The 17772-nt window shown below is 42.7% G+C and overlaps 1 protein-coding gene across 2 annotated transcripts in view; it reads right to left on the bottom strand.

Annotated features, from left to right (window-relative positions):
* Positions 1 to 17772, bottom strand: part of LOC102674516 (POU domain, class 2, transcription factor 1-like) — a 120577-nt gene that overhangs the window by 9406 nt on the left and 93399 nt on the right. The window contains exon 5 of one of the 2 annotated variants that reach the window (XM_031508744.1): positions 2291 to 2296. The exons of the other annotated variant lie outside the window; for it this stretch is intronic. Coding sequence (XP_031364604.1) covers positions 2291 to 2296 — 6 coding nt within the window. The remainder of the gene's footprint in view (positions 1 to 2290; positions 2297 to 17772) is intronic. 2 annotated transcript variants of the gene reach the window in all.

The raw sequence follows: 17772 nt of genomic DNA, 5'->3' as shown, positions 1-17772 counted from the left end.
AAACGTAATATTCTGAAAAAAAAAAAAAAAAAAAAAAAAAAAAAAAGAAAAGAAACTTATTTTATACGTACAATCGAGATCGAGATTCTTTTTTAATAAATCGAAAATATACGAAATTAATTAATTAATGAATAAGTAAGTGAAAAATAATTAAAACACCCTTCACTGTCGGTACCAATCTGGACTGGAAATATTCCAATGCAGCTTCCAAGGGCAGGAGAGGCAAGGAATCCTCGTCCAAGGACCGATACAGAACGAATGTCAGAATGACGCAATGAAATCGTGCCCCTAAGGACGCACGAACCCCTCCCCACCACCACGAAGGCGCCAAGGGCCTCGATGATTGGTCGTACGCATTCCAAGTTCGCGTTTGATTGGCCATCCCGGAAAAAAAACCCTTTGGCCCTTCCTCCCCTCCCCCTCTCATTCTCCCGCCGCGCGATACAACCCTTCGCGCATCCATCATCGTATCTTATGACTGACCTCCCTCGCCACCCTTTCCTTCGTCTTTCGCCGTACGCGCCCCACGGGGGGAAAAAAAGGGGTACGTGTCGGATAATGGCACGGAACCGATCCGTTCGGTTCGAGAAAACGGGTTTACGCGCCGTCATTGGTTCCACGCGCGAGCATAACGGCTTTTAATAATAATTATTTCGCCACGGACGGGTTTGATTCTTGAGAAAGAGGGGTATGGCGAAAGGTTTCACGGATCGGATTTAAATTTGATTTAACGTTAGCAGCTTGTTTAAAAAAGGAGAAAAAAATGGAATAGAAGAAAATGGTACAGAATCGTCAATTCTTGAAAAATTTCTTTCAAAACACTTTCTTTCGTTTTTATTTTAAAAGAGTATGATTGAATGTAGGATAGAATCTTTCATCTCGTTCCCTGCTTGACGATGAGACGATAACAAAGATTGAGAAATTTCGATTCCTTAAATTTCTCCTAAATTCACAAGGGTGAACAAGAAAAGGCGCGAGAAACAAGAAAGGTCAGTGAACCAAGCGCGCGGAAAGAAAGGAAGTCGCTTAGCCATTTCGATCGTCGAACTTTCCCATCGATGGAGGGACAAGGATCGAGGAGAGGAGTCGAGGAATAGAGATAAACGGTCGCGAAACGCTCGTAAAAAAAGCCCGAGATCGCAGGTGGGGATGCTCGCTACTGTGGGACGAAACGAGTAACAGGAGAGGGAGAGAAGAAGAGAGGAGAAAGAAAGAGAGAAAAAAAAAATTTCAAAATCCTGTGAATCCCGTGAATTCGACGCAAAAGTTTCTCGTGGCTCGCCCCGATTTTCGCTCCTCCGCATCTGTGTGCCTCCCCTTCATACCTGACGTGGATTCCCCTGAAACGGTGGAAAAAAAAGAAGAAGAAGAAGAAAAAAAACGGTGGAGAGAAAAAAGACGACGACAGGTCAGGTAGAACAGGCCTTAGACACCGAGAGAGCCCCCGTATTGGTGGATTCCCTATAAAATTTCAGTTACTCGTCCTCGTTTTCGTTGAACGGCTGATTACACCCTACCTTCCATCTTTCCTCTACCCTCGAGTAACGCTTATAAGACGCAAAAAGCAGATACACGCGCACACATGCGCGCGAACGCATTGGTTTCCCTTTTCATCCCTGAATTTGCATCGTCGATTCCCCTCTTTTCATAGGAAATTACGCTTTTTTTTCCTCTCTTCCCGCCCGTGAGAAGCTGCTGTCAAAAAAGGAAGGAGGAAAAGGAATGGAGAGGGGAGAAAGGATTTTTTGGGGTGAATTCCGTCGGTTCCTATTTTTCCACCCTTTTGGAACGTCTCTGCGACTTTGAGAAAAAATAGAAAATAACGTTTATCGACGAAAGTCTACCTACGAGGCACCAGGTGTGAATTTATCCACCAACGGACCACCTAGATAAGGCAACCGTTTCATATTTCTCTCTCTCTCTTCTTCACTCTCTTCTTGGTATCGTCGCAAACTGCAACGCGATTGGTGCTCTCTCGAACAAGCAGGTTTGAAAAAAAAGCGCATCGAACGTTTCAACGAAGCTTCTAGATAGAATAGATCGATGGAATCGGGAGGAGACAAGGAGAGAGGATGGATTCTGGAGGAAGGAACGTTGGATGCAACGTTTTTTTTTTTAACGAAGATCCTGGAAAAGATTCGAAAATTCAAATTTCACAAGTTACAAGCTTCACGAGAAATCATCTCGATCAAATAAGGGAAGCAATTTTTAAGAAGCTCGTACCTTCCACCTACCCCTGCTCGATAATAAGTTAACGACTTTCCAGCTGCATTCACACCAAAAATTCGTATTGTATCGATCGAGGTCCTATCTCGAATCTTCTTTGTCCCGCATCTGCATACATCAGAGGCAGTTCTAGGTGCCGTTTTCGAAATGGGGTCGTTGACAATGCTGGTGCCCATGCAATTTCCAACTATTGAGGCCCGTTTAACGTTCGCACGAGTGACACGGTGACCGTCTATCCATCACCCACCCACGTCTCTACGCGGATCCTATCCTGCACGCACACGCAACAGAATCCATTCTGAGCGGCTGTGCAGCTGGATTGGAAATCCTGCGACCTTCGGCGCATCGTCCATTTTTTCCCTTTCTTTTTCCTTTTTCCACGAGTGGAGGGAAAATCGGCCACTGACCTGACCTTCGTCTTGTAAAGTTAGATTTCAGATTTCGGGGAAGAATCGGAACGCATCATGTACGTCAGGTGATAAAAATGGCACAATAAGACACCTGAACTGGAGGAATTTCTCAAGGAAGATTTTTTTGGAAAACATTTCTTCTACGAATAATCATTTTTAGAATTAGATATATTAAATTATTCGTAAATTATTGTCGTAAAAAAATATTAAATACAAAATGGTGTAAAAGAGAAGAAAATGTGACGTTTTTAATTTTCATTGATATAGATTTTTATATGAAGTTCTTGTCTTTGGAAAATCACGTGGAATATTTTTAATGACGAAAGAATTTAACTGTTATCGTTTAATATTTTCACGTGTCTTTGTTAACGATTTCTCTAAGATATATTTAATACACCTTCGTCCAAAAATCAAAGGAAACGAGGAAACACAATTCCACCGTTACAGGTACACGAAAGTTCATTCGTGCAAAGCATGCAAGCCCATTCAGGCGACACGTTGAATATTTCTATCTAATTCAACGGAATGCATCGGATGAATAACGGCTTCTCCGCGACGCAACAATCGCCACGAACTTCCATTTTCTCGATGAATTCTGCCGCGCAACAAAGCTTTCGCCATCTACTCTCTCTCTTTCTTTTCTCTTCCTCTCCTCTCCCTTCCTCTCTCGATCCTCGATCGCGTGGGATCAACCGATGTTTTTGTTCGTCCAGGCGAGAATAGCCAGCCAACGACGAAGGGCACGTTGCCCTTTTCTCGCGATCTACATAAAATATCGATTCTTTTCGACGTTCGGGAAAAATATCGACGAGTCACGAACATCCATGCACGAATCTCCCCTTCTCCTCCCTCCTCTTGAATGAATCTTCGTCTTGCGACTATCTTTCTCCCGGTAGAAACCGGCTCCTCTCGATTTAACGAACGGCACCACAAAGGAGAGAAATCGTTATTTTCACGGCTCTACCCGATTTCGCGCTTGCATCCCTCGCTCCACGCACCCTCCGCTCCCCAACCGCCCCTGTCCCGCCTTCGAATCGGCCCTCTCTCAATCGCCGCCGTCCTTTTGCTCAATTTACCTCAAATTCGGCTTTCTACCCTATCCTTCTACATTGTTTTCGACGCTTCTTTCTTTTCCACGCTCTTTCCCACCGTCGATATACTTTCGCTCGATTCGTAACGGTCCTCTGAACGAACGTGGAGAATAGCGTGATCGTGAATTTTGTACTGCTCGGAAAGATGCATAGGTGTAAAGTTATATGATTTTTTCCTTCCCTTCCTCTTGCAATTTGATCAGTAAACGATAAATTCCAATGCATTTGAATTTATAATCAACTTCTCTTCAGATTCGCATACTTATTTTCCCTAACGAACATGTAACATTATTATAATCAGCAAATAGTTTCTTTTTCCGATCAAACTTCTAGGTTTGTAAATTTTGAAAGGAAATTATATTAAGAGGATTAAAAAGGAATTTTCTATTATTCAAAATTACTTATTGCGTTGTAAGAAAAGGGGGAAGAGAAAAAAAATGTCGAAAAGAAACGAATCGAAAGAGCTCTCTCGATTTACCTGGCTGCATCGCAGCGGCTAAGATCGCATTAAGTCTCGTTCCATCTTCGTCCCGCGTATCACACGAGGCAGCCAGAATGTCTAAACGGCATCTGCGCCGTTTCTTCGTCGCCATTCTTACGTAAGGGAACGTATGACAATGAGAACCAACTACCCTTGTCTACGGGGGAGGAATGTCTGGCCCATTATTCCGCGCTACATGCACCGCCTGTCAACCGACTTACGATTTTATTAGGGCCTTACATCATTCGATTATGCTTGCCTGCTCCGTTTTCATGCATGGCGGACTCGACGAGCATTGAATCGAGATTTTCCTCGTTTTCTCCCGAATTCATTTTCAAGAATAATCGATAAACGGATATCTAATTCCATACAAAGTTGAGATTTCTTATTTCTATGCACTATCCATTGCATATTTAATCAATGCCTCGGATTATTGAAAATTGTTAAAATCTTCTCTCTTGTAAATTTCTTGAAATCTTCTCAATAATATATGTTATACGAAATACGAAAGTATTTTGTAAGTTTAAAATTTTAATGTATCCAAGAAGGGTTAAATTTCTATATTCTGAAAGATTCAGAACAATATGCTTAATTCCCTTGATGGAGCAACCAATTTCTTTTTCCTTCTATGTAAAGTGACGAAGAATTTGCAGGAATCGAGCCAGTTAAGGCTCGAATACTGATTGCAGGCTGAGGATTCGCTTTGAAAAAAGGGGGGAAGGCACGAGGGGGCTAGATCCACGAGCCAATGGAATAACAGTTTCCATTGGCGTGTTTTGAAGCAGCGGTTCGGCAAGGGTGACGAGAGAGAAGGGGTGGACTGGTTTTCGAGCAACGTGTGGGGTGAGTCTAAAACCGTTAGGTTGGTCGCGTGCTACCAAAGGCACGTGGCCTTCCTCTCCCTCTCGCTTTCTCACTCTAACTCGTCTACGCACGCGCACGCACACGCGTGAATCCCGCTCCGTCCTTCCGTACGCATGGTTCTTTCGTGAAACAACTTTAATGGAATTTGCGAGATTGTAGAGAGAAATTATAGAAGACGGAAGAATTCGTCGAAGTTTTTTTCTCTCTTACGATAATTTATATATATATAAATATTTTCATGATTAATTTCTAAAATCTTCAATCTTTCTCGAGATAAACAAAGATCTACGATATATCTTTAAATATCTTCTTTTGTATAACGGTTACTTATTTAGATTTTTAGATTTAGACTCAATCCTCGAGATGTTGGAAAAGAGAGAATTAAAAATGAAAGTCTTCGTGGAAAATTATTTAGATTTTGGAGGATTTTCATGGAAAAAAATCCAAGGAAAAAAGATCTTTGATATTAGAAAATGTAAACGGCACAAGTTCCTTCATCCATTCGAAGAGAGAATGCTTAAAAATTCGAGGAGAAATTAATCAGAAAGATGGGCAACCTCGATTACCGAAAAACACATGTTCCAAACGATTATCTTCCCTAGGAATTTACATCCTCAGAGTTGTTCGCACACTGTTTTAATGACGCTTCCACTTTCCTAATTAGAGGCAGCGGTGCGTCGAATTATATTCCGCCCGAACCACAAAACAGAGCGCAAGCTCTGGAGGAGTTAAGGGATATCGATCTTGGAAACTCGACGATCGGGTGAAATTAAGAGGCAGGTAAGGGGCGAGAGCGAGATTCTCGGACACATGGCGCCATTAGGAGCGGTGAAAACGAGATATTATTCGAACGTGGGTCGGGACAGATGCAGGATCGGTAAATAGTCGATTGGATAGCAGACCAGTCGATGCTGATCGTCGTCATCGACAGCTACCGTTATAATGAAATCGAGACAGACCCTTGGCACGTGCTCTCGAAACGAGAAACACACATTCTTTCTCTTTCTCTCTCTCTCTTTTCTTTTAATTCCTCGTCTACACTCTTCATAGCTATGCATAACGGTGCATAAGAGATGCAATCTGCGATTGCAGATGGTCCTGGATGTTATAAGAAAGGAACTAGAAAAAAATTTCGAAACGATACGTTCTTCTTCTTCTTCCTCTTTTTTCTTTTTTTTTTTTTTTTCAAAATTCCTCTCAAGTTACGATTATAATATCTTCTAACATCTTTTATACGAAACCTCGTGTCTTCTTGCACGTTCTATTCTGCATGTTATGTAAGTAAGATATTAATTATCGATATTATTTTATATATAAATATATATATCGTGAAAAAAGTTTATCTATATTATCTACTTTTTATGTTTGTTTGTTTTATTATGTATTCTACATTATCTAATCTTTGTATTATCAGTTACCTCTATTTCGTCTTTTTTTTACATGCATTACTTTATCTTTATCTTTAACTTTTTTCTTTTTATCTGTTTATCATAAACGCGCCATGCTTCTTATTAAATATTTCCTCGCTCCTAAATTCTAAATTTTCTGCTTCCAAGAATTATACTCCATATAATTATATTCACGCTGAAGATTTATAAATGAACACCGAGAGATGAGAAAATCGGTAAGATCGATTTCCAATCCCAAATATCACTTTATAATTTACAACGTGCAATTATAAATTGGAGAGGAGTGCAAGTAGAAGAGGAAACGGAGAGAGAAATCTTGGAGAGAAGGCAATTACGGGAGAAGAGGCAATTAAAAGGTTCGAAAAGTGCGTCGTACTCGCGATAAGAAAAATGGCGGAGGCCACGTCCACCGTAAATTTCCGATAAGGAAATGAGACTATGCATATAAAAGCGAGGGTTTCCGCGAGGGAGTTGCCACAGTTGCCGCTCTAACTCCATTTGCTCCCGGCACCCCCGCTGCTGGCAGTGATGTATGGCACGGTGTGAGACCTTTCGTGCTGACCACTATCGACGATCTTTCGCGTTTCCTCATCTTCGATTTCTCGCTCGCGCCTCTCTGAATACGAAGGTGGTGGAAATGGAATTCCGCGCCATTCTCGAAATGGCCAACTTCAACATTCGTCCCGTTGCGGTAATTGCGGGGAATTTGCTTTAATTGGTACATTAGCGTGATGGATATCACGGTTGAACGAATGTACACATGTGAACTGAGAATTGTAACAATGTTGGATATAAAGGTTTACAAAGAAACTCGCGTTGTTTCGTTTCTCTTTCTCTCTCTCTTTCTCAAGTGTTAGGAGAAAGAAAGAAAGCTCGAATTGATTCGATTCTATTATTCTTCGTTATACGATAATTATATTTCTATTTCTATATACTACTTTATTAGATCCTTTATTAGATATTTTTGTTTCGCGCCGAGTTCGAAGATTTTGTTTAAAGAAGAAGGAATTTGTTTTGTTTTCGCATATTGAAAAGATTTTATGGTCACTTTTATAATAATAAAGTATAAATACGCACGTATGCAATTTAATGTTTCAATAATCTCCAAAACGCTTCTTTTAATTCCTTATTCTTTCAAAGCGTTACGAGACATTTCGTTTTATTCGAGAAGATAGCTGAGATTAAGTATTCGCTAAAACTATTGTCGCGCACACGAGCCACAAATCATGTAATGATCGTAAAAACTTGGGCCAACAATAGAGAAACACTATCAATTACTCGACAATGGAAAAGATATCAAAAAGCAGAGGACGATACCTTGCAAAATTTTCTCGTCCACGCCTCTTTATAAGAGCAAGATACTAGACAAGAGAGAAAGAGAGAGAGAAAAAACCCCAATCCCAGATATTTGTCCCAAAGATTGTACCCAAAGAGGATTTTCCCGACTAAGGAACTTCCATGCTCACGCTAACCTGTCACGAGTTAAGGAAAACCGCACCGGGGTTGGAAGAAAACGGACGGTCAGAAGGGAAACGGAAACCGTGGAAGGAGAGGGATGGGGGAAGGGAGGAGGGAAGTGGCGAAGATTATTTGAATATCCCATATTTAAGATTCGTCCGGCGTAGTGCGGGGCAGTGATTGCCGGGTTGGCAGGCAGGTCACGTGGCCGGCACGTCATACACGTCAAACCAACCCCCGATGGAAGCCACCCCTATTGCGCCTAAGGCCGGCGCTGCGAACACTTTACATTCTATTTTCACGCTGTACTGACCCCGATGTATGCGACTTTTCTTAACATATTCGCCAGATATTGGCTGCTGGCACGTGCTCTCGCTTACCCGATCGATATTCATCCTCCCAAGCTGACAATGATTTCCGAAAAGACGCTTAAAGCTGCACGATCCCATCGTTCAACCTTGGAAATTCTCTTCTAACGAAATTGATAAATGAACGATATCGGGTTAGTTTCGAGGGAAATTTTCCAGGGAAACATTTAAACGTTTGAGAAAATTTAATCGTTGATGAAATCGTTTTGTGATATATTTCAAGTTCTTAAAGAGAAATATTGGATTAATGTTTCCAACAAAAGAATCCATTCTTCGTTTATTTGTTCCACCATTGTCAAATAACTTATTAAACGATCTAGTTTAAAAATTCATAGAAGAGAATAAATCTTCTAAGACTTCTTCTTTCTAAAATTCTTAAGTTAAAGTCTTGATTTCCTTTTTAACAAATCTTTCGATGCATGAATATTAATTCTTCTTTCGCGAGAATTAAGAAATTTAATTAACAATGAGTCGCGATTAAAATCACAGCTACAGGAGTTTCATTAATCAATGAGTGAAAAAGGGTGAAGTGTGCCGGTCATGCAAACGGTTCCCCCGGAATAAAGTGACGAGCACCTGACGTTCTATAAATGGGGTTTGGCCGCTATTTTATGCGTGTCACCGCCCCCACAGTGTTTTCACGGGACAACGAGCACCCCCGGTTTTTCAGCTGTTCGCGAGAACAGACTCCTCCTAAAGGGGAGGACACCTAACCGAGTTAAATAACGGTACATTAGCGTCCTTGGACGATACAAGACCAGTCCGAGTGTGAAATACCCTCAGGCTTATCGGGCTGCAGCAGAGCTTTTTTTATTAGCTTCCGGCCGATCGTGCTTCGACCATCGACTCCATCCACCCCAAAGAGTTTCCTCCGCGAAAAGGAAATTTTCTAGGATATAGAAGGGCCATACTTTCATCACGAGATGCGTTTAATCGAGCTTGGTATTCGTTCTATGTAACAAGAAAACCACGATTACAATTTTAATATCGCAATTATATAACAAAGTTATTATCATTCCATTAAACAAATTTATAAACGTTTATAAATCAATTACTATTCCTCAATAAAATGAAATATTAGAAGATTTATTATCAAAAATAAAAATCCCAAAATGGAAATTTTCTACGAAACGTAAACAATCCAGATTGCCTGCAAAGGATTAAGATCAAAATCTCGCACGACAGATGAAATTAACGAGGAACATCAACACGTGCCGGAATGGTGGGGTCCGATAATACATTTAATCACTCCCATTGGAGGCTATAACGGCGCTCGCGCACTTCGTGCTCAGTTGTGATGGCGTCGTTTACCTGCTCGCATCGTCCCTTTTCCTTTTTTCCACAATTATCCACCGTCTAGACACGGCCACCGTTTCCCTCGCAAAATGACAATTACACAGCCGCGGAATCTCCTTTCGTTCTCGAGGGAAGAAATCCAGCCTTTCTCATCTTCGTCGAAGCAGGAATTTTCGTGCCTTCGAATGAAATGAATCGTCTATTTCGTAAATACAAAGACAACGTAAATAGAAAGATTCCATTCCCATTAAGAAATTTTGAGAGTGTTGTAAGATATGTGTATATTTAAAAAGTTTTTCTCGATCTTGAGAAGAGAAATTATCATGGCGTTAACAACATTCTGAATTATTATTCTTCGAGTGAGAAGAATTTCTTTTCCATCCACTTTCCCTCGCAACATCTAAGGCCCTTTTTTTCCATCGACGTGCGCGCAAGCGATCCTCTCTCTTTGTTCATTGTTCTCTGTTACTCTTCCACCATCCCTTCCACAGCTCTGGCTTAATGGCTGATGGCGGCTATCGGGTTTCCCCAGAAGCGTAAAAGATCCTCGGGGAAGGGCGCGAGAAGAACCGATATTCTCTCCCCATTTTCTCTTTCTTGTCCGTGTTCTTCTCTCTTTTAATATATTTATTTATTCCAGAAACGATGAATGTAGTAATTAATAATTCTCCCGAACAAAAAGTATTCTGCGAGACATTTTTATTCGAGATCGAGAAATAAAAATTATCGAAATGAAAGATATTGGAGAAACGTTTGTTCAAAGTAACGAGCGGGGATAAAAAAAAAAGTGGCGGAAGGATCCGACTACTCATCAGCCTGTTGCAGAGCCATCCCCTCGAAGCTATTGTAGTCTGGTGTATAAAAAAATGAGGAGGGTTGCACCCTTAGAATACAGCCGTTTCGTGTAGTCGATGGTAGATAGCCGATCGCTAATTGATTATAATAAGCGATCCAGGAAGTAGAACCGGAAACCCGGTGGTGGCAGGGGTTGTTGAACGATTCTTTGATTCGAACGACGATATAAACGATATCTTTTTTCCCAACGAGCAAACCGCAGAGGAAGAAGAAGAAGAAAAAGGAAAAAAAAATGTCAATTCAACTTTTTCCATTGTTCCACCATCGAATTAATCTTACTTAAGAAAACGATCGAGTAATTAAAGTAATTAGACTTTAATATCTCCCTTTGATTAACATCCTGTCCATACAGGGAGAACAAAAAAAAGACACGATTTTTAAACAGTTTGACAAACAGTTTGTTGTCGGTCAGAAGGCGAAAGAAAAAAAAAAAGGGGGGAGAGAATTAAAGGGAAGAGAAATTGAAGAGAGGGTGGAGAAACAGGAGGCAACACCGTGAGCGGGGGCGTTTGACAATTTATCGTCTTCATTTGGCCACGTCCATATTTATTGCGTCGTCAGGAACAATATGGCGCCTATTAAGCAGAAATACGGGTCCCACCGTTCGTCCGCGGAATCGAATTAATACTACGCCGTGTCCTGTAATAAGCTTAATAAATATTGATCGTTTAATTAATGTAGAATCGACGCGTGGGACACGACGGCGTTGTATCCATCGGCAGCCCATTCGATCGCCCACACGAATTTATTTAAACGTACGCCGCCAACATTCCCTCCCTTCCTCCCTCCACGATCAAAGTTTCCACTCGTGTACGTTTTCATCGTATTCTCATTATTTTCTCTTTTCGCAATTTTCCCCCTCTCTTATCCCTTTTTAAAATAAAAAACGATTCAAAGCTCCATTGATCATCAAACGACGAATAGATATTTCGCAAATTGTTAGACATCTAATTCGCGGTCTCTCTATCGTGTCGAGAGATCGAATAGAGAAAGAGATGGAGATAGAGCGAACTCGTTCTACGTCTACTAATTATACGTTCTCGAAGCAATTGGGGATCATCGCGCGAGAGGAACTGTCGACAGAGCGAAAAACGGCGTTCGCCTTCTGTGGGAACGTACGTCCCATTAATGGAATCACCAATTGCACACTTATTGGTTTAATTGCTAATTGCTAGCGTCCATCTCGCTCGCACCGCAACGCAACAATGGCGTCGACACCCACCGGACCCCGATGAAGAATGCCATTTTCATAAACAAACCGATCTTTTACCCATCGTATTAAATTCCTCCTCTTCCCCCTTCTCAATCAATTTTTCCTTTTTCCTTTCCTTTCCTTTCCTTTCCTTTTCTTTCTTTTTTAAATTCGAACTCGAATCAATCCCACCTCGATCGAAATCACTTCACCGCTCCCGATCCCGATCTTCTCTCTTTCCTCTTCCTCCAAGAGGGAGGGAGGAGAGAGTGGGAGGGGGAAGGCGAAGAAAAAGGCGAACGGAAGTCGTCCTCGAGGCGAGGCTCGTGAGAAATAATGCCGAGGAAAGAAAACGCTTCGTCTTCGAGCTGGTGCTCTTCGTTCGACTTGGGCCCGTTCCTACGCGTGTTCCTCCTTTTCTCGAACCCTCCATCATTCCGAGAAATCCTCGCTATACTCGTTTTCATTTCCCCTTACGCGATTTGCCGGCTAGCGCGGCGTTGTCTTCTGCACGCGCGACCAACCTCGCGTGCAACCCGTGCGAGGAAACGCGTGCTTTCGTGTCGTTCTCTTTTCCATCCGAGCTGTATATCCAGGCTCGCTTAGATTCCAATATGCTCGCGGTGATCAATTCGATATAGGAAAATTACGGATAATTGCATCTCCGCGGCGAAACGAAGGACGATATTCCTGGAAGGGGGAGGGGGAGTGAGAAGTGGGGGGTTGAGGGAAGAATTATGACGACGTGCAGGCAAGAGTCGATTAATATGTTGTCGATGATAAAATTTGCAGAGGTAAACTGTTTTATAGCCCGATCGGAATTAGTCACGAATTAATTTAATCTTGAAGATGAGTTTCTTTTCTCCTTCGTTAGTTTCTAATACAGTATACAGTGTATATGTGTGTGTGTGTGTGTGTGCAATAATATGCGAGGTCCACTCCACGAGTTAATCGTATATATTAAGGATGGAACGAAATGTAGGGATGAACGTTTCTTTTTTTTCTCTCACTCTCTCATCACTTCTAACGGACTTGTGTATTTAATCTTTCGAATAATCTGATCGATAAATTTCTTTAAACCGTCTTGAAATCTTTATTTTCCTTCGTCCATACTTATTTTATCGCGTGTATCTATTGTACAAATAAAAATAAGGATCGAACCAATATATCTTCGCTGTTAAAAATTATTTTGAGTTTCGTGTTGGCGATTAATTCGATTCATTCCCAATCTTGTCGCGAGAAATCGATGATATCGGATATCATTCATCTATTCTTTAACTTTCTTGTGCTATTACGTTACACGTTACGTTACTTTGTGTTACATATACGCTATATAACCAATGAAAGGCTGTTCATCCACTCATGAATAGAGTAGAAGGGGCGAAGATCGCGTCAGCAGTGGTGGGTCGAATCACCATATTCCGTTTACGGGACGTTCCACGGGTGGATATAGGACGATAAAAATCTGAAAATCTCCTCGGAAAATCCGCGCCACGGAATTCGATTTCGTCGACATTCGAAACGAATGTCCATCTCTCGTCACCCCCTCGATCCGAATAACAAAGAGCCCCTTCTCTCCCGATGGAAATGCTCGTTAACGTAGCACAACCTTCTCCTTCTCGTCTATTCCTTTTTTTTTCGCCGTCGAATCAGCCGGTCGACGTTCTCAGAAAAACGGAAAAACGCGAGGAACGAGTCTATCGAGGACGATAATTGAGAAAAGACTCGTGATATCCGCCACTTTTTACCTCGCTCTTTAATAAAGCTAACAGTGCCTTATTATCTTTGAAATGTTTATTAAATCCAGGAAATAATATCTTACTTTGCTCCAAGCTTTTCACAACAAGTATAATATTTTACGAATTAATCGCTTCTGAAAAATCTTCAGAACGTTTATGTACTTCCTTTAAGAAACGTTTAAACAATAACGAAGAATTAACCATATCTTATATTTAAATACGAAACGAATCCTAAAAATCATCGATTGTTATCACGCTCAATTCCAGCAAGAATTACCAATCTTATGCTTCCAAACATCCTAAAACGTAGAATCCCCAACCCTAACGAGGGTTAATCGCCAGTTAAAAATCGTCTCGTCGTCGATAATCGGGGAAAGATGGGTTTCCTCTTCACGGAAATGCGGCAAAGTCGCGTCACGATTGATCGAATGATCGAAGAGCTCGTCGGAGCTTAACGGGAATCGAGCGATACGCGGTAAAGCTTTTTGCGAGGCGGCTTTTCCAGGGATGCCGGGAGCAACGCAAGAACCGGACGTTCCGGATTGGCGGGCGTGAATGGAAGGCTCTCTTGCTCCTCTCGAAGGGTCGAGGTGCCGTTTCGGCATTGAATAGCGGTTTTTCCCAGCTAGTGGACGCTGGTCCCGGGACCGATTTGAATAACAAAATCACCAGGAAGACGTATTATTCGCCCTCGTGGCGGGGCACACAGCTCGCGAGTTTATCGCCGTGCCTCGTTTGCATCCCATGCGAAACCGTTCCGCCGATCGAGCACGCTCTATTTCCATCCTCGTCGATCCTTGCCTCCCCCTCCATCCCTGCCCAGCGTGTGCCGGCCACTGAATCCATTCGTTTCACGGGAATCGAGGGGAAAAACGCGATGATCCAATTCCAGGGAAACAGAGTTGCATCGCGTTAATTTGCATATTTGGCCGAGGAAAGGGGGGGCTGATCCATCGACGGCTATGAACGGACGGATTTCGCGGAACGGTTGAAAGCAAAGTGGAGGAAGGTTGAACGACATCGATCTGGAATACTTATTATTCAGAGTTCGATGACGAATCAAGCTACCCATAATTCGATAAACCGGAAGGAGGGTAGTTGGAAGCGAACAATAACGTTACGTGGATAACGATCGACAGGTGAGAGAGAAGGAGAGAGAATCGACCCATAAATTACACCTTGACCCGAGAGCGAGAAATAGAAAGAACTTTCTGATAAGCATCTCTCTCGTAACATTAGTTTATTCCGGATCTAAGGAAAGCTGCAGTCTCACGATTTTCGAAGGATAATCGGTGTGATTAAACCTCGGGAAAGAGACAAAGAGTGGTGGCCAAGAGTGGTAAAAAAAAAAAGAAAAAAGAAAAAGACAAAGAACGAAGAAAATATCGTCGAAGAGTTTACATTAGAAAGTATGATGAGGGACTTGGCCGTTCTCCGCCCGAGAGATCTCCATGAAGCCCGCGTTAAAAGAATCTCTGGTCTGACCATATCGGTCGAACAGGTGTGCCTGTACGACGTAGGAATAAACGATTAGCGATTCGATTAGCATCCGTGGATCATATCGATCGCAGCTACGCGGCATTCCGAATGATACCTCCTCTTCTTTCGCGGGCAGCAAATTTCGCAACAACGCCGAGAGGAGATCGCGTATTTTTCATTCGAGGCTCTCACAGCTTGATCTCCCATCGATCCACTCGAATTATCGCCCCTCGTTCCTCGTTAATTAACTACAATACCTTGCAAAGGACGCGAAGAAACGACTCCGCGGGTTGAAAATTGAAAACCGCGTCACGCTTCCTCCCAGCCGTGTTGCTATAAAAATCCTCTTTCCCATAGACAGAGAGATGTGGAGAGAATGCGTGCGCGCGTCCACCACCCTCTGGTCCTGCGGGGAGGGGAATTTTTGTCGCTTGGACTCGAGGGGGACAAAGGGGAGAAGGAAGACTGTACGAAGGTACGCTGTTCGAAGGTCTGGAACGAAACGAAGAGGGAAGAACGAAAGAGGGAAGGAGGAGGGGGTGGGATGGATGGACAGGTTTAAGGAGAAGGAAAGGAAGAAAAATGGAGCGGGTGGTGGTGGCGCTAGACGATCGGAAGTGTGTCAAATTACAGAGGTCCGTGATATTAATGACTCCTAATGACACGGCCCCCTCCGTCCATGGGTCCTTTCCCCCACCTTGGGGGACAGCCTGGATCCCCTCCACGAGCCTGATTTCCTTCCTACCGGTTTCCTTTCCTTCCCTTCCTCGCCGAGGCTTTTTAAGTGGGCTCCTCGCAGCAGCGGCAACAGCAGCAGCCCCCTCGAAACCGATTCACGGAATCGGCATTAAGGGTGCAATTGCTAATTGACGGAGGCTAATAGCAATAAGACAAACAATCGGGGGCCTTAAGTGCTATAAAAGTAAAACATAGGTTGCAAATGATGTCCTTTCGCGATCCTCGGAACGATGGATTCGTTCGAGGCTTGTCTTGAGGCCGAGACAAATACGTGGGGAACGATCTCCTCCTCCTCTCCTCCTCCTCCTTCCCCAATAGTCTCTGGGATAGTGGTGAATCGCTCGAAGAAGATCTTTGGAATCTTCTTTCGGTCTGTTTGCCCGTTGGTAACGACCGGTTCAGCGTTTCCGAGAGTCCGGCCCGATTTTTTGCCACTCTTCCAAAGCTTTGTTAGAATCCAGCTTGGGTTCACGATGCTTATTTTTCGAAGGGGACGCTTTCGAAAGATTGTTCCGAGAGTCCTCTCTGAATCGAGAGATCTAGATCTTCCCCTCCCCTCCCTCTTTTTTGTTCGTCCTTTGCTCCCTTAAATGGAAGACGTGTTAATGAAACTGTTGAACAGAATCATATTTCATATATTTTAAACGCGTCCTTTCCTTTTCTTCGCGAAGAAATCGTACCGATATATAATATCTATTCGACGAACTATCGTTATAGAAATGCAGTAAAAGAAAAGAAATAAAAGTATTCGAAATAACTACTTACTTCTAAATATAAGTAGCTACTATAATAGTTTACGCAAGATTTAAAAATTCTTCGTAATAAGATCGAAGAAGATTCGTCTCACGTTCGAACATCGACATCTCCAAACACCTTTGACGTCTCGAAGACAGACCGGTGATCCGGCTCGTTAAAGATCCAGTTTCGTTATTATCGTTCATTGGAAGACGTGTTACATTTGACGACACGTGACAATCTTCGAGAGAGATTGCGTTTTTTTCTTTTTTCAGACGGTCAGCAGAATCGCGCACACGAAGAAACAGGGTGGACGCCTCTCACGCGAGCCTAAATTATCCTTATGGATGGGATCGACTCCCTTCTCGCTGTCACGTGAGAAGAAATTCTGTCGATCCTAGTTGGACGAGGCGATAAAATCCTTCGAAAAGTTCCTCGAATTTGTTTGTCGAAATTTTTGGGGAAAAAATCGTTTGGGGCCTCGGGGGGTTTCGACCAGGTTCAGGGAGGTTTCCACCCCCTTTTTTTTTACGAGCAGACAAGTTTTTCGGCCAAGGACGAAGGTGTATAATATAACCCCCTTCCTGTCCGTTTTAAGAGGGAGAATTCCTCGTGGCAAATGACGAACCGCCGTGTTGCCTCTGCTGGTGGGCGGTATAATTGCTTTTATGACATATTTTACGTGGAAAGGGATCAGCCTTAGGATGCAGAGGCGGCTACGTTCTATTTCGGTAAACGGACGCTGTGAACGAATGTTTGATCATTTGATTACGCGATTCTTTTCCGATTAAATATACATAAAAGTTTCAATTTCACTTCTTAAAACTCTTCTTCAAATCTTTTTCTTCGAGAAAAATAAGCATATACTCAATAAAATATAATTTTTCCAAATATAGAATCACTTCTTTCTATCCTCTCATTATTTCATTGATCTTCCACCGTTATAACAATTTTGATCGATAAGCCATGATAAATTAATTTCAGAAAAACGTATCGGATTTGAATCGATAATCGATCGGACGAAATGAAGGGCTTGATGCCTGATACTTGGATTCATAATCGACGAATGGAAAAGAAACGGAAATGGAAGGAAGGCGCACACGGTTTGAGACTGGTTTCGGGCTCCATTCGCGCTCGATTAATAAAAATCCCCGTGTCCCGTGGCGGCGGCTCGTCCGATTTCTTTGCCGTCTCTGAAAATTTCTCAATCAGCCGGCACCAGGTTTCCTTACCGGCGGCGGATTTTCTGAGGCGCACAATGTAAAAGCCTCATCGTTGCAATTAAACGATGTTTGCCCGGCCCCGATCGGCCGCGCAAAAACCCGGCCTAAGAAATAACGACGCGGATTTATAATGCCCCGATACTTGAGTCCTTTCGCTCGAGGCCCTCCGCCTCGTCGTGTCGTATTATTCGTTTGTGAAATTTATGTT

Source organism: Apis dorsata, unplaced genomic scaffold (genome assembly GCF_000469605.1).
Source record: "Apis dorsata unplaced genomic scaffold, Apis dorsata 1.3 scaffold_99, whole genome shotgun sequence".
NCBI lineage: Eukaryota > Metazoa > Arthropoda > Insecta > Hymenoptera > Apidae > Apis > Apis dorsata.
Note: the sequence above shows the minus strand (reverse complement) of the source record. Positions and strands in the feature narration are given on the sequence as shown.